The sequence below is a fragment of the Eurosta solidaginis genome, chromosome 1 (assembly GCF_040869045.1).
Source record: "Eurosta solidaginis isolate ZX-2024a chromosome 1, ASM4086904v1, whole genome shotgun sequence".
Lineage (NCBI taxonomy): Eukaryota > Metazoa > Arthropoda > Insecta > Diptera > Tephritidae > Eurosta > Eurosta solidaginis.
In genome coordinates this window covers 358,118,736-358,144,449 of record NC_090319.1, presented here as the reverse complement: position 1 = coordinate 358,144,449, position 25,714 = coordinate 358,118,736, and the positions used below count along the sequence as shown (strand labels likewise).

The 25,714-nt window shown below is 38.7% G+C and overlaps 1 protein-coding gene across 1 annotated transcript in view; it reads left to right on the top strand.

Annotated features, from left to right (window-relative positions):
- The window catches only part of htt (huntingtin), a 395,162-nt gene that overhangs the window by 67,531 nt on the left and 301,917 nt on the right, over window positions 1–25,714 (top strand). The window contains exons 7-9 of the mRNA XM_067768365.1: window positions 5,073–5,483; window positions 8,719–9,857; window positions 18,013–18,915. Of these exons, the coding sequence (XP_067624466.1) occupies window positions 5,073–5,483; window positions 8,719–9,857; window positions 18,013–18,915 (2,453 nt within the window). The remainder of the gene's footprint in view (window positions 1–5,072; window positions 5,484–8,718; window positions 9,858–18,012; window positions 18,916–25,714) is intronic.

Below are 25,714 nucleotides of genomic sequence, written 5' to 3'. Positions count from 1 at the left end.
GTTGTAGCGATTAGGTTACTCCCCGAAGGCTTTGGGGAGTGTTATCGATGTGATGGTCCTTTGTCGGATACAGATCCGATACGCTCCGGTAACACAGCACCATTAAGGTGCTGGCCCGACCATCTCGGGAACGATTTATATGGCCACATTGAACCTTCAGGCCATCCCTCCCTCCCCACCCCCAAGTTCCATGAGGAGCTTGGGGTCGCCAGAGCCTCGTCTGTTAGTGAAACGGGATTCGCCGCTCGAAGGTGAGGTTGACAATTGGGTTGGAGAAGCTATATGTTGCGCTACACAACCCCTTGAATCCCATATATCTCGATTCCTTTATACCTGTACAACCAACCGTTATCCAATCAAAGTTAATATACTCTGTGAGCTCTGCTCAACTGAGTATAATAACATAACATTACTTTGATTTTGAAAAATACTTTAAAATGGTCAATTCTAAGTAAAAAAATAATTTTTTAAATAAATTACATTAAAATTATAAAAATTGTGTTTTTTTGCTTATTAATTGAAAATATAGGTTACGAATTCGAAAAAAAGAAAAACTGTCTAAATGAAAGTTGTTGGAAATGTTCTGAACTTATTTTAGCTGTAAAGAAAAACAAACTTTTCCATAAGAAATTTGTTAAAAATGATAACATAGTAGTTAAAAGTTTATTTTAGGCAAATTTCTCATAATTTAAGCCTGATATCTCTACTAAAATTCAAAAATAATATAGATATTAATACAGATTCTGAAATGTACGTAAAATACCTTCAAAGTAAGCCCAATATGATATTTTTCCTATAATTCTATCAGAAGAAGCTATGAAGATTTTTTGGCCAAACCCTACATTCATATGACAAAATGTCTATTTTGCAAAAGGCGGGGACTCGAAATCGGACTTAGAGCTATGGTGTCTTCAGCAATTTTTCTTAGAATCATCTGTAGACTACGTTTTTGCTATACTCCTGATGGAAAAAAAATTTGACCCGCTCCAATGTATATACATATGCACTTAAACTTTATATGGACTGCTAAGTGCATAACTGTATCTACACTTGTGAATGCATATACATGTAAAAAACACGGCTATTCATTATTTTATATTAAGAAACTGTGAAGGACCTCATCTGTGAAGGACCTCATCTGTGAAGGACCTCATCTGTTTCTTAATCAGCGTTGAGAGTGCTATATTGAACTAACTCGGCAATTGAAAATCTTTTCTGAATTATGGATCGGAATTATGGATGGTGACGAAAGAAGATGGATGTTTTCGAGAAAAGGTTCTCCGGAAGATTTGTGGTTCTTTCCGTGATGTCAAAAGCTGGGACCTGAACTAAGTTGGGCCAAACAGGTGAAGGATTCTAACGGCAGGCAGTCATTGACCGTAATAACAACAACAGCATGAGTTACATGTAGGCGAATCTTACTTTTACATGCACATCGCTGGATGTAATTCTTGTAGGCGGCAGATGTCAGTTTTTGTATTCTTTACATTATAAGCTCAAAATTGAAAATCATTGTCTATATTTTCAAGTAATGAGTAGAAAGAGCGCTTTTCAGTTCTTATGATGTTGTAATGTCGCAAACTTAAAGATTGGCCAAACCGCGTAAACCCCAAAACAAGCAGCAAGTCATTTATCGAGTCGGAAATTGCATGGTTACAAACAACAATTTACTACATATTACAAGTAAGAACCAAAATATGTGTTTGCATGTGTGCAGATACCCATCAAAAATTCATATAATTGGTTTTCGCTAAACCTTAAAATTAAGTTTATTTATAAGAATCCATCCAAATATTGCCTTCGGCCTGGGGATATACTCTTTTCATGCCTTCGGCTAGGCTAATAGGTACAACTGTAGAGCTGGGTATGCTTGCTATTTCAACCACTGGCGCAAAAGCATCTTTTAGCGAATTTGGCTGCTCGGGTTTAAGACTCGCTTTACAGTTGTCTCCGCTTATATAATTGGATCTCGTCGACGTCGACAAATTAAAATCAATTTGTCTTTTACGAGCGGCCGTCTCGTTGTGGTAGTAGCGTGCTCCGCACCGTAGATCCTGTGTCCAAGTCCCGCACAAAGCAATATTGAAAGTTTAGAAACAAGTTTTTTACTTTTTATTTTAGAAGTATCGAGCATGAAACTTCACGCCCTCCTGGCCTTTATTGAGAACCACCACTAAGATTCCTCAGACACTTTATATACATATAAATAATCAGCTAATCAGTCCAATATCTTGCTGACAATCTCGGGTAGTATAATATCCGGGCTTTGTTCTTCTTATTTAATTTAGAAGACGTCGTCAAAACTTAAATGCATTGTATAAAATTGTACGATCTGGGCCCGAAATCCAGCCTTAAGTTGTCTCAAAGGATCCTAGGTATGTGGAAACGCTGTTTGGCTCAGCAATTATTTGGAAATAATATTACTTCTGAACTACCACCTTTAAAATTTTCTGATACATTTCATCCCTGCACATAACATAGCTCTAATACCCCACTGGTAATTTCAACAGCCAATACAGTCAATACATGAGCACTGCGCTCTCTACTTTGTACTTATGTATGCTGTGTGCTATATTAATCCACATATTTACGTACGTATATGGCGGCTGCCTTGGTGCGATGGTAGCGTGCTCCGCCTACCACACCGAAGACCCTGGGTTCACACCCCGGACAAAGCAACATAAAAATTTTAGAAATAAGGTTTTTCAATTAGAAGAAAATTTTTCTAAGCGGGGTCGCCCCTCGGCAGTGTTTGGCAAGCGCTCCGAGTGTATTTCTGCCATGAAACTGATCTGCTCGCAGATACCGTTCGGAGTCGGCATAAAACATGTAGGTCCCGTCCGGCCAATTTGTAGGGAAAATCAAGAGGAGCAGGACGCAAATTGGAAGAGAAGATCGGCCTTAGATCTCTTCGGAGGTTATCGCGCCTTACATTTATTTATTTATATGGCAACATAGGTACTTTCGTACAAAGCTGTCGCAACAACTTTTTTTTGTTCATTTGACTACTAAAACGGTCAATTACGAATCAACGGTTTGTGCGCAGTTGATTCAACATCTTGCTGCGATGGATACAAATTGACAGAAATTTCCGCTGAATTGACCCGTATTTCGGTTGATTTTACCAGTCTTTTTCTTTCAGTGTAAGTCACATATCTCTATATATTTTAAATCCTATGATATGTTAAATTTTTATCTAAACTGTCTCCTCTGAACATAAGTATACTAAATTTCATCCAAATCGGTTTAGCCATTTCCGAGATAGTGGATATACAAAGAATATTTATAATAAGTCGGGTGGCAACCCCAAGTGGAAACCCGACTTGGAAATATTTCTATTGCAATAAGAAGTAACTTCATGCCGACTCCGAACAGCATCGGCAAGCAGATGAATTTTGGCTGACACTCAAAGTGTTTGTGCAATTAAAAGTTTACGTTGCGCAAATGCGACTTGACGCTAATCATATTTTTAACCGGCAGCATTCAGCCCTGTGAGCGGCTGATATTATTTATTTACATTTTCTGCCAAGAAAAAGTGTGACGTTTTTTCTTTGCAACATTTTTTCTAGAAGAAGTTTATCGAAAGAGATATAGAAAATATAGATAAATAAGAATGAGGACGATGAAGTCGTAAATAATATAAAAAATGAGCTTCCGTTCAAATGCTATTACTGCTGGAGACTGTAGATGCAGTTAGTGACACAGAGAATGTGGACGAAGATGTACAATTGTTTCCAGATCAAGCCGGGAAATTTCCTGGAGAAATCCTACGCCTGTTTGTGCAGTTCACTGAAGGCATAGGGTAACCCCATAAGAAGCTACTGGTCGAATTGCTTGTCTTTTGAAAGTGTTTTTTGAAATATCGTACTGAAAACATATTTTATTTACTATCAGGTTGTTGTTGTTGTAGCGATAAGGACACTCCCTGAAGGCCTTGGGGAGTGTTATCGATGTTGATGGTCCTTTGCCGAATGCATATTCGATACGTTCCTGTACCAAGCCCGACCATCTCGGGAACGATTTGTTATGACCTCATGCGACTTTCTTGGCCATACCACCCTCCCACCCCCTAGATCCATGAGGAGTTCAGCGTCGCCAGAGCCTCGGCTGTTAATTAAACAGGATTCGCCACGGTTAGGTGAGGTTGACAATTTGTTTGGAGAATCTATATATTGCGCTTGCAACCTGAAAGGGTTGCGCCACACAAAGCCCCTTACGACAGGCATACCTACCGAGGGTATATTTTAACCCCCTAACCCGATGGGGTGTATTTATTATTATCATGATTCCCTGTTTTTCAATTTTCGCACAAAGGAAATAAATTTTTGTAAAAATAAAATGAACTAAAAAGTGATAATTTGTATATCACTAAGACCTAACATTGCATGTACGCAACGTGCTCCACCACCCAAATGGGTTAGGGAAGCAAATTTTTTTTCCTTTTTTATTCTTAATTGAACCAGTTTATATGGCCACAGAAAATTTCATTGAAATTGCTCCAGCCCTTCTATTCTCAGGACTTAATTGGTTAAATTCAGAAAATCGTGTCGGATCAAATGCTTACTTTTTATGCGAGACCGAATATGTTCAATGGGTTGGATATTTATGAGTTGTATTTGGATACATTTTCATTGAGTTTGTGTTGGATAAATTTTCGAGGAGCACCGTGAAATTACTGGTCTAATAAATGTAAAATAAGGTGTAGTATAAGGAATGTGGCATACATCTGAACACTTAACAAATTTTTTGCAGGGTAAATACATCCATACATTCGCTTTATGTACATATGTAATTTTTGTTGCGCAAGTATTGTTAAAGTATAAGTTACAGTTAAAAGTAGTAATTAAAGACATATGTACTTACAGCTAATCGTAAATTTTCAGTGCAAAACTACATTAAAACTTTCCGAAATTGGTTATCTAAAAAATTACACCAATGTGTTTAACGAAGTTGCTTGTCAAACTTTTAAGGATTTTTATGTTTCTAAAGTGCAGCATTGCTATTGATATTGCGCTCTAACCACAAATCAAATTATTCAATTTCTTCTCTTCCTTTACTTCCTCTTTTCTTAGCTTCCGAATCAATGAGTAAACTCTTTCGTCCATCTACCGGTGCACGTGCCACACCTACTAAAAGCGTACCGCCCACCACAACTAGCGAGAAGTTGTTTGATGAAACCGCATCGAATATGTCGGCAGCAACAAGTATGGCGGTGGTAGATAATATCTCCTTAATATCAACGGCTAGTAGTAATAATAAAATTTTGGATTTGAGCACCTCTGCAGGTCTAGACTCCACACAATCTGACTCTGTGCACACAAACACGCAATCTTATGCGAGTTCCTCTGTGGGAATGCATGATGACACGGCATCGACAGCATTGTTGGTGGACACAAGTTTACATAGCGTGACAGGTGATGAGACCGATGGTGGTGGTTATGGACAAAGCGAGAAAATTGCGGTGGAGAGGCGAGTGCCGAATGGTAGGTAGTAATATATTTGATGACGTAGTCATATATTTTTAGGGATTCTCGGTTTTTTATTAAATGTTATTATAGCTAGTTGTTGTTATAGCTAGTTGTTTGTAATACTTTATCTAGTTAATGGAGGCTATTAAAAATAAATAAATACAAATCTCTGAAGAGACTTAAGGGCGAGCTTCTCTGCCAATTAGCGTTGTGCTCCTTTAATTATACTCAGCTGAGCAGAGCTCACAGAGTATATTAATTTTGTTCGCATAGCGGTGCCCCATAACGGCATAAACTAATCGAGATAGATATAGACTTCTATATATCAAAATGATCTGGGCGAAAAAGGAAATTCATTTAGCTATGCCCGACCGTCCGCCCGACCGCCCGTCCGGAAACATGATAACTTGAGTAAATTTTGAGGTATCTTAATGAAATTTGGTATGTAAGTTCCTGGGCACTCATCGCAGATCGCTATTTAAAATGAACGTAATCGGACTATAACCACGCTCACTTTTTCGATATCGAAAATTTCGAAAAACCAAAAAAGTGTGATAATTCATTACCAAAGGTGGATAAAGTGATGAAACTTGGTAGGTGGATTGATCTTATGACACAGAATAGAAAATTAGTAAAATTTTGGACAATGGGCGTGGCACCGCCCTTTTTTAAAATAAGTGAATTTAAAAGTTTTAAAGGCTGTAATTTGGCAGCTGAGTATGTAATGTTCGGTTACACCCGAACTTAGCCTTCCTTACTTGTTTTTCTTATAAATTGGCGGGACGGAACCTACATGCTTAACGCCGACTCCGAGCGGCATCTGCAAAGCATATGCATTTTCACAGAGAAGCTCTTCATGTCAGAAATACACTCGGATTGTTTGCAAAATCACTGCCGAGGGGCGACCCCACTTGGAAACACTTTTTCTAATTGGAAAAACTTGTTCCTAAATTTTTGATGTCCCTCTGCCCGGGAATTTAATCCATGATCTTCGGGGTGGTAGGTGTAGCACGCTACCACCACACCACAGCGGTTGGCTATGGGTCTGGAAAAATTGCTTGCTGATTTCAAAACAAATAACAAAAACCATAAATATCTGTGAAAAAATAATAACAAAGTTAAGGAATTTGTATAGTAAGTTTACCTTTTTAGTTTGTATGAATAAGTTTTTATTATAACAGTTATGATAAAAATAGTATAATACTTCATGTTTTTCTCAAACCCGTCAGATCTTGACCCACCCGTTCATCCCTCATTTTCTTTTCATATTTTGTATTCTTTAACTGTCCATCCACTTACACGCTCCCAGTCCTAATCTCATTCTTCTACCCTTCCCACTACATCTCCTCCGTCTCTGTCCAACTCCACTTCGATCTATCTTTCTCTGCCTCTCCAACTCTGTACCAAACATTGGACTGGTGTTCAAATAGTTCCAGATATGTCAGGAATTTAGCTTCTTTAGTAAACGACGTAGGGATGACCAAGCAGAGTTCGTTTAAAAGCATATTAAAAATCGTGGAAGGTTGCAATTAATCCGCGGAGCTCAGGTAAATTTTCTCTATGCATCCAGACCCTTTAGGGTACTTAAGGATGTGAATAGTGGCTGGATGAACATTATCCTGATGTCCCGTTTGCGTGGTGCAGTGAAAACCGCAGGCGATCGCTTATTTTGCACGAATGTGTATCATACCACTGCAAGAATGCCATCTTGTGTGACCTATTAATTATTTTATGCCCACAAATCTACGGGGTCGCATGGTATTATTCCTGCAGAAGTTTGAATTCTTTTTTTGGTGACTTTCTGCTGCTCTGGCCATCACTTAAACAAATTGTCTCAAACGGCGCTACTTACCGACCAAGGAGCAAAGTCCTATCAAGCTTCATTCCACAGACCGAAGGTACTTAAGCTAAATCAATCCCTCGGCGTTTCTTCTAAAAACGTTAAGCCACTTATTAATTTGTACATACTGCAAGGATTCCTTGAGGGTTACTGTCGATATCGCAGTATGTCTATTTTGAGCGCACGTCAAAGGCTCTCCATTTGATAGAGCAAATAACAGGGTTCTAGGGTACAAAGAGGTTGCTCTGGGTGCCTTTCTGGATATCGAAGGGCATTTGGAAAATGTCCTATCTGGGGCTATCGAAAACGTCCTGATTAGCTTTAGAGTCGACGGGCTCTAACTGCATTCAATAAAAATATTTTGTTCTGGTCAGAGATAAAACTCTGGAAAGTAATACAGTGGGATGATAATTTTTTAGAACACACTGAACACCGCGAGCATTGCAAAAAAACAAAAAAACAATACAACGGCGCGCCGCTGATACGACTCTAAGAGCAACACCTACCTTATCATGAAGTGTCATGCTGAGCGTAAACCCAGTGAATGTCGTGGGCAAGGCGGCTGCCGCCCAGTTAAAGATCGGCTTTCGTGACATGGACTTTCTTACCTCGGTAATTCCAGCATTGTTACGAACTTTGACTTTTTCTCCGACACGACAGGCTATCGTGTCCTACAACAGCGTCATGCCTTCGAGTGAAGAGTGGGTAAAAGTACTAGCTTCCGGCAGTTGACTAATTAACCAGTTCCCGCATAAGTCGAAGTTAGACGGGAGGGTTGAAATATGTTTTCTATCAAGAGTTCGAGCAAGTTGCAAATTTAAGTTGTCTAATAACTGTAGAGTATTCCACGTGAAAGTTGTTGCAATATCGGATGCGGTGGATGGGATGCTGTGAATTCGGATATCCTAGAGCGTATTACCTCTTAGTTCAGTGGAGTTGAGTTCGAAGGTTGTCTGTCCTCGCTTACGATTGCAATGGACTATTTTGAGATGAAGATCATCTGGGTCCCTGCCGAGAGAACTATCCCCGGCAACTGTCACGTGGATATCGGTAAGAAGTTGGAGCTTCATTTTAATGTTTGCGTGGAAAAGTAGCACACTAAAATTGTTATTGTGTGTTATGTTATAATATGTTACGTTATGCTATAAACGCATTTCTATTTCGCTACTTTGTCCTTAGTTAGGCGCTGATAGAAATGTTTCGACCATAACGCCAGATAATACAACCTACGCTACGATAGCCATAGCGCAGGCTTTGTTTACCTTATATGCTATGACTTGTTCTGTTATGTTGCATGCTATGCCATGTTTAGGTTTTATTTCTATTAATTTTCTCAAATAACATTTTTCTCTATTGATGTGATTTAAGCACTCCGCCTTTATCCCACAATTTTTTCTTTTTCCTTTCTAGCCAATCCGTTTCTTAGCGAAAAGTCACCACTTAAAAATTCCGCACCGGGAATACCGCTACTTAACCTCCAAATCGGTACACTCTTTGAACAATCCATCGTACGTTATACAGCACGTTTGATTGCGGCTCGATTTTTACTTACCGGTCAAGCAGGCGCACTACACGATGACACACAAATACGTATATCCATTAAGAGCCTATCCCTCTCTGTACTAGCGCATTGTGTACGATTTGATCCGGAAGTCTTGCAACTTCCGTTGGAAATCACTGAGCGCGAGCTATTGGAAACGCGCAAACAATCGCCGGTTCGAAATGTTGCAGCAGCCGCGCAATCTCCTTCAAAAAGCTCAAATGCCAGCGGAAGTCCAAGTATACCACAAACCGATGTCAGCAGAAGTGGTAGTAGCTCCAACTTGGGTAAAGACTATGAACATGTTGATGCAGTTGATTTTATTAAAAACAAATTTTCAAGCACTACAACGAGAAATGCGGAGTTGCCCGCCGAATTGCAATTACTTGAAATTAAAGATGATCATTTTGGTAAAAGTAATTTCGATTACCTATTCAATACAACCATGGATAAGCTGAGTAAAAGTGCTGATCCAGTGCTAATATCACAACAAATAAGAGGCGTCTCGGCTATTTCGGATAGCAAGCAACGGCAGCACGGAGCTCCAGCGTTGTTATCAAAATCAGAAATTATTGAATCTAAAACGCAACAACAACAGAAGGAGAAAACGCAACAACAACAGAAAGAGAAAAAGCCGATCCATCCTTTAGCATCTCCACCTCTTGTGACAGAGTCAATGCAGGATACTCCACCAGAAATACTGCCTCCACGACCACCTAAACGTACGAAATCGCAACGTAAATCGATTTCTGCCGCCACAGCTACTGTTGCTGCGTTAGTGCAAATTGATGAGAATATTTGCGGACGACCTTTGCTTACCACGCCTGCATCAAATCTACCATATCTACAACAATTGACAGACGTTCTGCTGTACTACAATCATACCGATCCGATGCTTCGCGGTGGAGTGCAACAAATTATTAGCAGTTTTTTGCGTGCTGTCAGCGCTAGAGAAGTGAATTTGCGTTTGGAGTTAAATGTGCAACATTTACTGGCAATGCTTGTTAAGGTGAGTCTATCGACTAAATATTTTTAGGTATGTATGTATGTATCAGAATTTGGTTGCATAACGCACCCTCTCAGCATTTTTGCCATAATCGCCCTATCTCACGTCAAAATGTATTAAACTCCCACTCTCTCTCTCTCTATCATTCCCATTTCCACCTACTCTCAGTTCAACTTCCTTTCGACCCAAACTCCATCACATATACAACCTCTTCTCTAAATATTGGGTAGCTGCTTCAAATAGTTGCAGAGAAATAGAGAGTTTAACACCTTCCCAGATCGAAACATCACAACTCCAATTTTCATAAAATTCTATAGAGAATGATATATAGGGCACATAAACCTAAATGTCATTGATACGAGCCTAATATACTTGGATTTACCCGTTTATTGAGAGAATTTTATGTCATGGGGTTGATTGCATTCTGTCCTCTTGGTAGGGAAGGCTCTCACTTCGTCGAAACGGTAGGTGGACCAATATCACCATCCTTCCCGCATCGTTAAAATCTTGGCATGTTTCCTATAATGTCGAAGGTACGACATGATCGAATTGGCGGTGCTAGCTCAGTTGAGATAGCTCTCAGCTCATGCCGTTCTCTGGCTCTATACCCGTACAGAAGATCCAATAACAGAGAAATGAGTTAAAACATTAAAACCAGTAACGATGGTAGAAATCGCCTGTGTATAAAGCCCTTAGCCACAGGGGCAATGCAGAAGCAAGATGCTCGGTCAACGATTGATAAAGAAGGTGTGGACACAGCATTCGAAATTTAAGGCGATCAATGTCACCTTTTGCACTCCTGACAGTTAGTTTGAAGAAAAGCCAAAATGAGTATGCGAGGATGGGTGCTGCTGCAGCCTAACAGAAAAATGTGTCGCAAAAAACTGCGTTGAAAAGACGTTGAGTCCCATGCGACGCTAAATAGAAACCTGCTCATGTGAGGAAGTACGTACGGATGAACTCTGGTTCCGAATCGGTGGCCTCGAAAGCGAGAAAATGATTTGATGAGGGTTCCCCTAATACTCATAGGGCTTGAAACAGTGTAAACAATCCGCATTTGTAGTCGATAGACACTCTCAGCGTAGTACGTAGATACCGTGATCATTAAATGCTCCGACAACAAAACTAAAAAGGGGGAGGGTACCAATAATAAAGCAGGTGTCTATTATACGGAAACTTAAGGACAGACAGGAAGAAAGTGCGAGAAGAATGTATATGAGCTTGTTATGCACAAAAAAGCTTATATAAATTCTTTACCATCTTCCCGCTGACGCAAAAGCCAAACTGATCAGAAAATTAACAAATTCATAAAAGGAAACCTGCATCGAAATCGGTTAACTTCTGGGCCAATTGGCTGTCTATCAGCAACCAACTGTACCATTATCAGCGGACCTCAGATCAGAAAAGACTGGTATAGAGACGAAATAGGTATTGTCGTCATCTAGATTGCAGTTACCTTGGAAGTCCTGCTGCCGACAACATCTTTGTGTCGGTAACTGTGGTTCATAAAATGCTAGTCAGCTGCTACCTGTACAGAAAGAATCCTGTTCAAGGATAAGTTGGGAATGCCTCATGCCAACACCAGAAGGAAGTTAGTTGCAGCTCGGTGTGCTCGTTTTGAACACCATAACCACCCCCCACTTATATACGATCATGCAATGGATACTTGATCTCTGATAATACTTTGGTATCACAAACCTGCAGCCAAAGACAGTTCGATGGAGGAGAACAGAGGGCCTTAATGGCCGTGACCATAACAGCACCATCTTAGACCTTAATTGCTATCGATTTGTTATGTTGCTTGTCATCGTCTGCTTATTGTTTACTTATCGGCTAGTTATCAGTGTAGTGACTACAGTTACGATTACATTCTCTTGTACTCCATACAGTGTACCAATACCACACTCTATCTACGTTTGCATTTACATTCTGCATACGTATATCCCTCATATATCATACCCTTAACAAGGACTACACTTACGCTTACATCTTACGCTAACACTAAGGATTCGCCCATACTGTAAGATGTGTACATATCAAATACTGTTCTAAGCTTTTCTTGCCAACAAATGCCCTGAAGCTAGAATCTTCCCAGCCGGTTTGACAGCGACTCAAAAGCACAAAGGAAAGTTCAATTGTCTTTTCGCTCATTGTGCATGCGAGGGCATACTGCAAAAGATTTCAAAGCAGAAGGAACGTGTGCCTGCTCAAAGTCTCCTTGATTACACTGGACGGTAAAATTGCCTTTAACACCGTCAGGTGGAATGATGTACTCGGTGGATTCGATTGCTATCTTTTGTATATATTAGGGTAAAAAAGAAGACCAGATAAAGTTGATGGTAACTAATCTAGCAGCCAACTTAACTTCTCTTACCTACATCCTAACTAAATCAATGATAGAAATGCTATACTTATAAGGTCAAATTGTATCTTTCATTATATTTCGATTTCAAATGCATTACGTACGAAGACTTCTATTTCCTAAATATTCTACATAGTTGCCCAATTATTAGAAATTTATATTGCATTTTCACTGCATAAACCAAATCTAAAATGCCTTTTTAGCTGCCAAAAGTATTTTCTTATTTGTTTGAATTTGCAAACATTTGAAAATATTTATCCGTTTCAAGTTTGCACACTCGTTTCGTGCAGGCAAAGCAGTTGGCCTTTTTCAATTTCCTTCAGGCAACCTATTAGGATTACTTGCCGACTTGCCCACATACATACATTGTGTGTACTCAAAGCGCTAACAAGCCGAACAATAAAAAATACAAATTCTTTTTAATATGAAATACTTACATTCAGGGGCGTAGCTTACTCCCAATTTAACTAATACAATTAAATTTTTTGATGTATGAACATCTTTGCTCACAATTTGGGGGACTCTAGAAGGTGAGCATATGCGTAGGGTTTGGAAGTGGTAGCGAAATTAGATGATGTGAACGAAATTAAAAGTGAAAGTGCAACAACGACAAAAAATTAAAAGAACAAGTAAGGAAGGCTAAGTTCGGGTGTAATCGAACATTACATACTCAGCTGAGAGCTTTGGAGACAAAATAAGGGAAAATCACCATGTAGGAAAATGAACCTAGGGTAACCCTGGAATGTGTTTGTATGACATGTGTATCAAATGGAAGGTATTAAAGAGTATTTGAAGATGGAGTAGGCCATAGTTCTATAAGTGCACGCCATTTAGGGATATCGCCATTAAGGTGGACCAGGGGTGACTCCAGAATGCGTTTGTACGATATGGGTATCAAATGAAAGATGTTAATGAGTATTTTAAAAGGGCGTGGGGCTTAGCTCTATAGGTGGACGCCTTTTAGAGATAACGCCATAAAGGTGGACCAGGGGTGTCTAGAATGCGTTTGTACGATATGGGTATCAAATTAAAGGTATTAATGAGGGTTTTAAAAGGGAGTGACCCTTAGTTGTATATGTGAAGGCGTCTTTGAGATTTCGACCAAAATGTGGACCAGGGTGACCCAGAATATCATCTGTTGGGTAAGACTAATTTATTTATATATGTAATACTACGAACAGTATTCCTGCCAAGATTGCAAGGCCTTTTGATTTCGCCCTTCAAAACTTTTTCATTTTCTTCTACTTAATATGGTAGGTGTCACGCCCATTTTAAAAGGTTTTTTTCTAAAGTTATATTTTGCGTCAGTGAACCAATCCAATTACCATGTTTCATTCCTTTTTTGGTATTTGGTATAGAATTATGGTTTATTTTAATTTTTCGTAATTTTCGATATTGAAAAAGTGGGCGGGGTCATAGTCGGATTTCGGCCATTTTTTATACCAAGATAAAGTGAATTCAGATAAGTACGTGAACTAAGTTTAGTACAGATAAGTCGATTGTTGCTCAAGTTATCGTGTTAACTGCCGAGCGGAAGGATAGACGATCGACTGTGTATAAAAACTGGGTGTGGCTTCAACTGATATAGCCCATTTTCACAAAAAACAGTTATCGTCATAGAATCTATGCCCCTACCAAATTTCACAAACTTGCCAACTTTTAAATTATCTTCTTTTAAAAGTGGGTGTTGCCAAGTCCATTTTCTAAAATTTTACTAACTTTATATTCTGCGTCATAAGTTCAACCCACCTACCAAGTTTCATCGCTTTTTCCGTCTTTGGTAATGAATTATCGAATTTTTTCGGTTTTTCGAAATTTTCGATATCGAAAAAGTGGACGTAGTTATAGTCCGATATCGTTCATTTTAAATAGCGTTATGAGATGAGCGTCCAGGAACCTACATACCAAATTTCATCAAAATACTGATGATTTTGATATATTCTATATCTATATCGATTCCTCTATACCTGTACAACCACCCGTTATCCAATCAAAGTTAATATACTCTGTGTGTAATCAATTTCTAATCTAAACTTGCTATCGATAGCAAGCGTTATCTATTTATGCCTACAATTTGTCGATAATTATTATAATTTATCAAAAAGTTATAGATAGTATGTTATCAAATATCATCAATTGTTCATAAAAAAGTTATTCATTTGTTATCGAAAAGTTATCGATGTGGTAACGACAAGTTATCGATTTATTTACGAAAAGCTCTAGATTTGATATCGACAACCATCATCCGTTTATCGGGTAATTCTCGATATGTCATCAAAAAACTGTAAATTTTTTATCAAAAAGTTAACGAGTTGATATACTTCGGAAAAAAATTATATTCGATAAAAAATTTTGATTTGTAATACCGACAGGGCAGTAGTAGTTTTTATTGAGGTTGTATGGGCCCTTTATCGAGTCTCCTGACAACTCTTGCAATCTATTATCAGACTGATACGATCTTTAACGTTGTTGTTATTTGTGTAACTGCGAAAACATTCCCCTTAGATTTAGGGGAGTGTAGGGAGTGCTGAAAATCCTTTGCTGAATATGACTCCGGTACTAGCACCTTCTGGTACTAGCCCTATTGCTTCGGTTACGATTTATTCTAAGCGCCTTAATTCGCTTGGGGTTGCTTCATATGAATTCTAAAATTTTCTGCGACCTTTAATAACTCGTAGCATTGCGAAGATGTGCTTCGCTCCATCATCATCAAGAGCGGGCTCACTCCCTGCTAATTCATCGCCCTGCCAACTCATCATCCGTCGAGTTTCACTATACTATACGAACTCCTGCCACGCTAATTAGTGGAACGCTTTGTCGCCTCTTCGGGTCCATGGCAAGGGCTTTGGTTTACTATCGATTAGTCGCCTAATCGACTAGTCGATAAGTCGAGTGACAACTTTTGCACTGAGTCAACTCGGATATCTGGTATTCGATTTCAACGTAGCATGCATTGGACTATGCGATCATTATTCGAATACTGGCGGTTTCAGAAATGCAATTTTTTGTCAGAAGAATTGAATTGTTTCCGGCAAAATGGGTTTCCTGGAACGCAGCTAGGTATCGAACTTTTATGGATGTCTTACAGTTACTCCACAATGTCTTCACGAATTCCCGAACTCATTAAAAATTACATTAACAAAACTATTCGTATAAGTAGTTTAATCTGTTACTTATAGAATGCAAACAACTAGTCGATTAGTCATAATCGATTATTTTACTAAACAACTTTAGCTCATGGACTAACCGATTATTTGAATAGTCTAATATCAAGAGTTCTACTAGTGGCCCACTCTATATTGACCTACTACACTCTTAATTGCTACTGGCCCGAATAATAGAGCCGTTCGGTTATGAGGAACAATTGCTACTTCGGTAGCAGTAATATTTGTACCCAGTAATGATCAGGTGACCGCGGTGGTTTGATGGTAGCGTGCTCCACCTACCACACCGATGATCCTGGGTTCACGCCCCGGGCAAGGCAACATCAAAATTTTAAAACAGGTTTTTTCCATTTGTCCAAGCGGACTCGCCCCTCGGCAGTGTTTGGCAAGCACTCCGAGTATATGTCTGCCATGAAAAGCTTCTCGGTGAAAACTGTCTTGCAGATGCCGTTCGGACTCGACATTAAACAAATAGGTTCCGTCGCACAATTTGTAGGAAAAAATAAAAAGAAGCATGACGCAAATTGGAAGGGAAGCTCGGCCTAAAATCTCTTCGAAGGTTATCACGCCTTACATTTTTATTTTTTAATGATCATGTTTTCCGTAAAGCAGAAGTCGCGTATTGAATCATGGTTGCAGAGTACAGGAGAGACATAGGTAAGGACGTGCGGAGTGAGGTTGCGATCTTGCCGGTTCATTCTTGTAAGAAAGAGTATCCTGTACTTTGTAAAGCAGAAATATAGTATGTTTGTATTGTGATGACTCCTATCATGAAAATCTATCATAAAACAACAGTGTACATATGTACTCTCTTTGCAAATGTACATACATATGTATGATCCAATCCATGCCATCCCACCATAGGCTGGCCGTTGAACTTTCACTAACATGTTGTGTATGTATTTCAGCTCGAATGTCTTTCACAACACAAGACTCCACTATTTGACTAGCCTTCTTTTGCAACCATACATCCATAGCCCCCTAAGCCCATAACCTGCATATCATCTTATGTGTGGAAAGCACACATAAATAGCAGAAAACCTTATCTCCAAACCATTCGGAGCAGGTATCAGTTACCAGTATTACCGCTACAACTGCGTAGGACATTATTTTAACCTCTCTGTTGAGATGGTGGAGCATGCCGTCTATAACGCAAAGTCAAAACATAGGTGAAACTCGTTTGTCGGATATGCTGTATCTTTATTAGCTCTCAGCAGAGGCTTGCTTAAGCGGCCCTTAATAATAAACATGTTGTGCTGCTGACAGACGTGAATTATTCGAAGCCGCGCTTGACCAGAAAGGTACACGTCTTACTAGAGGCGTTGTTCAGTGTTCGTTGATTTGTATTTGGATCCATCATTTCAAGAAAAGTTAAGATATAGGGTTAATTGTATTTCTAGGTGCTCAGCGCTTCCGTTCTACTCTTCGCGGACTTTCGTCACGCGGACATATCGTAGAAATGCGGGTGAGTAAATTTTTTCGAGTGGATGTTATTCCGGTATGAGTTTTGCATGCCCCGGAATCCCGATTATCCTAATATTAAAATAAATTTATACAATCGGAGGCACGATCAGCTATCAGCGAGAGCATAGAATTCGCCGACCTGCGCTCTCTCCGGAATCAAGTCAAAACTATTGGAAATGTTTGTATGCACGTAGTCTGGAACCAGCATGTGCCTCGTGTAATGTATTCTTATCATGGACAGGATCTGATGTAACATATTCAGCGTTGAGCTCGTATCGTTCGGAGAGCCAGATAATGCCAAAATATTAGCACCTTAAAATGGGTCAGATGTTTTCCACCAACTGAATAAAAGAGATAGGCAACCCTAAACGGTTGCGCTTCAAGTTCTTTTGCGTAATCATTTTCACCACCGCCTGGTAGATGCCTTAGATTTGTCTCTTAGATGCAATAGATGAATACATCTGTGCCGCTTACGATTCTCAGGTTTAGCGGGGATGTTTAAGTTATATTAAATTAAAAGTACTATGCCAAGAGATTAACTTCAGTCCGACACTTAGCCCACGGATGGCCCTACTGTGATGCCCCAAAACATAATAATATTCTTCTTGTATCATATACCATAGATCGAACCATTTCTTAGACTCAATAATTTCAACTACCGTGCTTCCACTTTGGATACCTGTTTGAGTTGATAAAAGCTTGACCGATACTAGCTAACCGCCTTCTACTTTGTAAGATTCGATATCTTATTGGCGTCGTTACTGCCTGTAAAACAGTGCCTCGCGAGGTACCTCACCGTGAGATAGCCTCGATTTATTTAGCGTCAAGAGTGTGTTTTTGCATCCATTTCATATATAGTTAAGAGGCTTACAGAAGAAGTACAACACTTACACAGTTTTTTTATTTCGTTGAAAATAAAACTTCTTTTTCGATCATACCCTTCGAAGCCTTTTCTACTGGGAGTGGGGTTCGAAACAGCACTCGTGCGATGATTGATCTGTCTACAAACAGACTCGACCAAAGCAACGTCTTGTTATTTTATTGTTCGGCACAAAACCCCCCTGCATGCGCCTATCCTTATATTATTTCTTATTTATCTTGAATATTCTTATTTTTACTAAACTCATTTGATTTTCTTTTCTTCATCTGATTTCTTTTTAACAAACAGGGCTTGCAAGATGAGATACACACAGTGGTCATACAGGCGTTGAATGCATTCGAGAAGATATTTCCGTATGTGGTGTCCAAATATTTGATATTGTCGACAGCGCATCATCAACGTAAACAACAACATCAACAACAACACCAAAAACAGGAAGGCAAGACTGATGCAGGCCGCTTAGAAAGTTTGGCAGGCGATTGTGTTGAGGCAGCTGATAAGAGTAACAGGAAATACCATGCTAATGCCACTAGCCAAGTAACACAACAACGACAGCAGCAACACAGTACTAATGATATACCAAATTCCTGGTTTAATACACATGTCAGTTGCAAAACGCCAACAGCAATGGGCAGCAAATCAGTAAATGCAGAGACATGCACTCGAAAGCTTTTCAACGATAATGATGAGCTTATAGCTGCACTTTTGAATGATTTTCAATTGCAATCGAAATCGAAGCAAATCAGTAACAACAATAGCAACAACACAATTGATAGCACACAGTCACAGTCGCTAAGGGCCGGTTGTCCTACCATTAGTTCTACGACTACGAGTTCGCCTGACTTGCTTCCGTTTAGTGAATTTTATATTTCACCTAAATTGCTACTGAGCAAACTTCGTCTATGTCATTACAACAAATATTGGTTAGTTCAAAATAAATATGCTGAAGTTATATCAAATTTAAATTATGCTGCCTTACATGCGGCATGCAATGATTGTCATGGCTATTGCTGTGGCACAACCATTGGCTGTGAATGTGATATCGGTGTTGCTGAAGAGTACGGAAATGCTGACAGCGCCAATAGCAAACTAAACATTGATAAAAATACCGTTAAAGAAAATCCTTCAACCACTTGGAAATGTGAGGAAATGTCATACGACGATTTGAGTGATAATGTATGCATTTACGAAGTAAGTATTTTACATTATATTCACTTTTTAATGGAATGCCCTGTTTTTTGTTGTGCATATTTTATTTTTAAGAAAATCACAAATGAGTTTGCTTGTGCACACCTGTGAATACAAAAATAGCAGCAAAAATGATTAACTGATTATATCTGTAGTGACTACCCAAATCGAACCCTACCGCAATATGTGGCAACATCATAGAACAGCTGAGTTTTAGCAACTACAGGCAACGTCTAGTTACACTTTGAATTTCAACGCATATATAATTTGGGACTTTCTCGGTTAAGATACGACATTGTTCTGTTTTAGTTTAAGTTTAAGTTTTATTTGAATTAATAAATATAGAATAATAAACATAACATTCTATATATCTGTTATATTCATCTTCTAAAAAGTCTCGTTGCACTCAAATATAATTACGAGAATTCTATGCTCCAAATATTGAGAGGTACTTCCCTTTTTTTTAGCCTCCATTGCATCCATTTCACATACACAATGTTTTTGACATTCCAGCTTAAAACGAAATTTTGTTTTTAGTTCTAATTTTTATACCCAGCTGTACTTGTACACAGGGTATTATAACTTTGATTGGATAACGGTTGGTTGTACAGGTATAAAGGAATCGAGATAGATATAGATTTCCATATATCAAAATCATCAGTATCGAAAAAAAATTTGATTGAGCCTTGTCCGTCCGTCTGTCCGTCCGTCCGTTAACACGATAACTTGAATAAATATTGAGATATCTTCACCAAATTTGGTACACGAGCTTAGCTGGACCCAGAATAGATTGGGATTGAAAATGAGCGAAATCGGATGATAACCACGCCCACTTTTTATATATATAACATTTTGGAAAACACAAAAAACCTGATTATTTAGTAAGTAATAAACCTAGGATGTTGAAATTTGACGTGTAGACTGATATTGAGATTCTTGATTAAAATTTTAAAAATTTGTTTAAAATGGGCGTGGCACCGCCCACTTGTGATAAAATAAATTTTACAAATATTATTAATCACAAATCAAAAATCATTAAACATATCGTAACAAAATTCGGCAGAGAGGTTGCCTTTACTATAAGAAATGATTCGAAGAAAAATTTACGAAATCGGTTAAGGACCATGCCCACTTTTATATAAAAGATTTTTAAAAGGGTCATGGACGAATAAAATAAGCTATAACTATGGAAAAAAGAGCTTTATATCAATGGTATTGCATTTCCCAAGTGGATTTATAACAATAAATAGGAAAAACTTGAAATTTTAATAAATAGGCGTGTGACCGCCCCTTTTATGACTAAGCAATTTTCTATGATTCGTGAGCCATAACTCGAAGAAAAATTAGTTTAGAATAGAACCATATGTATATGTATTATTGCACGGCCTTGTAACACTATTAAGCGCACAAAATAAACAACAACAGCATTTCAAGTGTACAGCTGGGTATGTAATGTTCGGTTACATCCGAACTTAGCCTTCCTTACATGTTTCTTTCTAAATTGATACGAAGCGAAAAACATCTGAAATAAATATTAATGGTGGGCAGCACAGGAAATAATATAACGCAAGATATAGAGCCTTCTTGCTTACTTACTTAATTACATACTTAATTGGCGCTTAACCGCTTAAGTGGCTATGGTCGTCCAACAAAGCGCACCAACCGCTTTTTCGTTCTGTTGACTGTCGCTAATTCGTAACAGAAAGTAAGACCTTAAACCGTTTTCCACCTGCCCCTTCCGCCTGCTTTATTGGGCGGGTTCCGATAAGAATATTTTCTTAGCCGGAGCATTATCTTCCACGCAAGTGGGGAAAGCTCTTGACCCCAGCTCAACAGGGCCTCTTTGCACAACCGGATATTTTGGTCGATTATTAGGGTTCAATAAGTTGGTCCGGGCAGATACCGAACTTAACGCTGCTCTAAAAATACATATATGCATATTGCATCTGCCGGTAAATTTGTACCGTAATCATTCATACCATAAACAGTCCACTTAGTTGATTTTCAAGTTTTTGGTCTTAAGCGTTTGCTATGGTAGATATCTTGGTGATGCAATAGTATTCAGTTGATAGGGTGCAACAACACCGAAACCTTGAAATGTTTTGGGTGTGACTTTTTTAAACGTCCGAAGGCAAGTCGTAAATCCCGGAAGGGTGACATAAACTCAACGGCCATGACGTCAATTGTCCTTATAACCACTTTAAATGGCCACAAAGGCCACTGAAGTTATTTGCATATGAAATGGTCACAACGTCAAATTTCAAATGATTACAATATCGTTGACATTGACATTATGCCCGAAGTGGTCATAAAGTTAATTCGGTTTTTCTTAAGTGGCCACACGGTCAATTATTTTGTTTCACACCTTAAGATGTAGATGGGAGAAGTAACATAAGATCAAGGGCCATAATGCCAGTTGACCTTATGACCACTTCAAATGGCCACAAAGTCAGTTAAAGTTACGACTATATGAAATGATAACAACGTGCAATTTTAAATGGATTGCTTTGATAGAAGAAAAATATGTTCATCCAAACATTCAACCAGTTCTCCAGCAATGTTTTGCTGTATACGGTTATGGTCTTTCTTCCGAAATGGTCATACGGTCAAACGGAAATTTCCTAAATTAAGAAATGTTATAAAGTCAATTTGAAGTGGTCATAGTGCCAATTAATCTTATGTCCATCTGAAGTAGTCATAATGCCGTTCATCTTGTGCCACTCCACAGTAAATACAAATGTTGTGAAGCGGAAGGATGTAGCAACACGGGAGTGAAAGGTGATTCGTGTAACTCCGTCCACGGAGGCAGAGTGTAAAACAAAGAGGGAAAGGAATACGTCTCAATGGAAGAAATGTTAGAGGTGGGTGAACCACTCAATGTGGCGTCGAACGAAATGTATGTCTCTAGAAATTTTTAGATTGTATTTGTATAATATTCAAAGAAAAATGTATTGTTAGATAAACTGATTGGAATAGAGAATAAAGTCTTTTGCAGGATAGTTTTCCCACCACAGAAGACGACGCTAAAAAGACTATAGTTTCGCTTTCCTTTTTTAGTTCGGTACTCCAAATTAGAGGTTTACGCCGATCACTTTATCGGCGGCGGCGGCGTAGGCTCTATTATATACCGGCGGCGGCGGCGAAGGTGGCGCGCCGGCGTACGCCGGTGTTCTTACTTTAAAAGCTTAATTTTTCTATTTAAAAAAATAATATTTCGGAAAGGTTTTGTTTATATGTATTTAAGGAAATCAACGTGTTGGACATTTCGGAAAGATTCGGGGTTTTTGCATCAAAATCTCGCAGACCGTTCAAAAATTTCCAGGAGTAGCTCCTTGCGAAGGGATTGTCCCTCGTTCGCTTGCACCAGAGAGGCTTCGAACCTAACCCCGATCTTTGGAATTGGTACTGCTACGTCTGCTGAAAAGAAATAGAGATAAATAAAATAGCCACACTTTTGCTTGTATATCTCGTGCAAAGCGTAGTTTCACCTAGGGTTAACTCCTAATAATCGTCGCGAACACAATTTCTTTAAATCATTTGTCGCTCCTTGGCGGTCACGCATAAAGGCGACTTAGGGTTGCTATTAATGGTCTATTAATACTCATGACTCTCGTGGCGTTTTTTCGGCTGTATTTAAGAGCTACAATTCCCGATGTGCGAACAGTAGGAATCCCTACCACCAGTCGCTACCACGCCTCCTGAGCCTCACACCATATGCCAGTACAGAAGCTATAGGACTGCGACTTCGAACTCATACCTTCGTCGACGTCACTTTCCTAGAAGCTCTAGGTGTAGCTCCGAAGACTTTCCAACGGATGCTTTTGTCGCGCTATGCTGCCGAGCTACACAAGAGAAACACCTTGAAAAGTTAGGAAGTGACTATTCGGCCAAGGATGCCGCCCTCGAAATCATAAGTAGTCTAAGTGGATGTCATTGCGTCATGGGTGAAAATCGTATAATCCTCGGCGCGTCTACATAATTAAAATTTTACAAGGACCCTGGATACAATTTTTAAAGTGTAGACCAAAGATTGCAGACGTGTGTGTTCACAACATTGATTTCAATAGTCTTCGTTAAATCAAATTTAGAATGAAAGTCGACGGATTTTAAGTTGAATGTTGTTAACTACTGTTTTCCGGCCTTACGATATAGGAGCTCATTATGGATGACAGCGTAGCTTCAGTTTTCAGACAAGTTCGAATGTCCACTACGTTAGGGTAGTATCACACACGGTCATTAGTTCCACTGTCTTGGGAAAGCTTTTGCTTCACCACTTTGAGTGTTCTTGCGAAGGACAAAGCCTCACCTGGTATATATATGTGCCTACGTATTCACATTTGTAAAAGGAGCCGTAACGTGTAGGTGATATTTAAACTTGGTTTATATATATAATCAATGTGATTCACTCCAAGGGACTAGTTTTGGATAGGGCCGCCAACTTTAGGAAATATGAAACCGCTACAGACGCTATTGTATAGTTTCGCAAATAAACAACAGATGTTTGAATGCAATACTTAGTGATTTTTCAAACCGTTCTCATAAGTACATATATCCTCAACTTAAGTATGAGGTAAGAATAATTTCAAAGAAGTGTTTATGCCCTAGAACCTACTAAAGGATTTTGCATCACTGATTTCGCTTATTCTAGAGGACAATTTAAAAACATGTTCGCCTTGGGTCATTTTATTTGAATTAATTGTTCATTATTAATTTTATTCAAAAATGCAAAGTGAGCATATAAATTTATTATATAACTTTTCATTTAGTGTTTTGTTTTAATAACTTGCTGAATTGGGTGATGCAAGGTCCGTGTTAAGCTAACATCGAAAGCGCCTGTTATTTTAAATAACTTTTGAATAGTTATAAAGAGTTAAATTTCGCAATTAGTTTCTTATAACTGGCAGTGATGCGCATCCGTTGATACCACTTTCGACCATATCCGACCAATTTTTGGCATAAACAATAAATGGCCTAAACAGTCTTAAACGAGTAGAAAATATAGTAACGCGCCGGACGCCGCGCCACCGCGCCGCGTTTATCGGCGGCGTATATCTCTACTCCAAATGTACTTGAATCAGTTCACAATTTTAGAAGACTTGCCCATATTTACCTTTATATTATTGATATTTGATTAAAAATCGTATATATATATATATATATATATATAAATATAGTTTAAAAGTACTAAAAAACACGCAAATATGGTGCCGGTTTAGTATCTACAATCCACTTAGATATTTGATGTTGATAGCACCGTAGCACAGAGGTTCGTGTTTCCGCTATTAAGCACAACCTATAGGCATTCAAAGTACTTAACCCATTTTGACAAAATTTTCATATTAGGTTCAAGTGCTCACATATTTCTGGCAACATAACATTTTGAAAAAGTGAGCTTTGTAACGCCCCCTACTAAGAAATATTTAAAAATATCTCCGTGTAATTCGAAGAAGGAATCCAATATTTGGCACAGAGATTCCATAGCAAAAAAAATTTAGCTGTTAAAGGTAGAGGGAGTGGAAGTGGGAGTGACAGTGTGAGCTAACTGCAGGTGAACTGACTATCCTTATCTATAGTGCTACTAGAATCTGCTTGACGACCAAACGGAAAAACGCCATTTTAATTCGCATAACTCCGTAATTATTTGAAGGGGGTATCCAATATTTGGTCATATATTATATAGATGAAGCAAATAAAGTGGGAGAGGTAGAACGAGTAGAAGTGGGAATAAAAGTGGAAATGGGAATGAAAGTGAGAGAAGGAATGGCCTTGGAAGTGGTAGAGAGAAGTAGAATGAGAAGGGAATGGAGGTAAAGGAGAGAAGGGAAGGACACGAATAAGAAGGAGAAATAGTAGTAAAGTCGTATTGTATTCGATGATATAGAGAGTGATAGGGGAACGAGGGTTCACTTTTCAAATAGGTATGTACGAAATTTTTCTTTATGTCGATCCGAAAGTAAGTTAAGCTGATTTTCTCACATGGGCATATTAAACAATTATTTGAAAAAAAACCATTGCTCCAAGTATGCGGTATGTCCAACATATGAAACTTCTAACTGACAATTTCGCCTCTTTCAAAATAGCTCTGCTATTTGTTTTTTTTTTCCTCGTCTTCAATCAAGCTACTCACGCGTGCGCTTTGCATTTGTAATTTCCGCTCTAACTTAGGCAGTGCAATCTGTGCAAGGATGATACAATAATTTTAGCTTGGCGACTACTCTTGAATTCCTAAAATAATCTTTTATGTCCATGCCAAAAAGCGAAAAAGTTACTCAAAAAAAGGATAGATAAAAATCGCTTATGCACTTTAAACTTTTTACGTGTTCGCGAATAACTTACACGCTTTTAGCGCAAAACTATGCACATATGTACCTACATAAGAATTTAAGCAAAGTCCATTTGAACATGAAAGCGTATACTCACCAAAATATTTGCGCCTTATTAAAGGCATATGCCATGGGATTTTTGTGAAATTTCGGAACAGTCAATCTTGTTTAGAAATTTTTCCAAATGCGGAATCATTCGAAAGGGTGAAGGAGGCTTTTGACTTTACCTTCTCAGCAAAATTTATTTGCCTCAGCAGTTGTCGCTATAAGTCACCCAATTTGTTAGATAACTGCACACCATAAATTGGTAGAGAAGCTGGCCCTTATCTTCTCCGTGGTAAACCGTGTTATATAATTATTCCGCATTCTATTTATAACTACTCACAACATTTTTTTTAAGGTATGTGTTACACTTTTCTGGCGTTTCTTTCGCGCTTCCGATTTCATACCATTTTCGTAATTTTCTAAACGGAAATGTG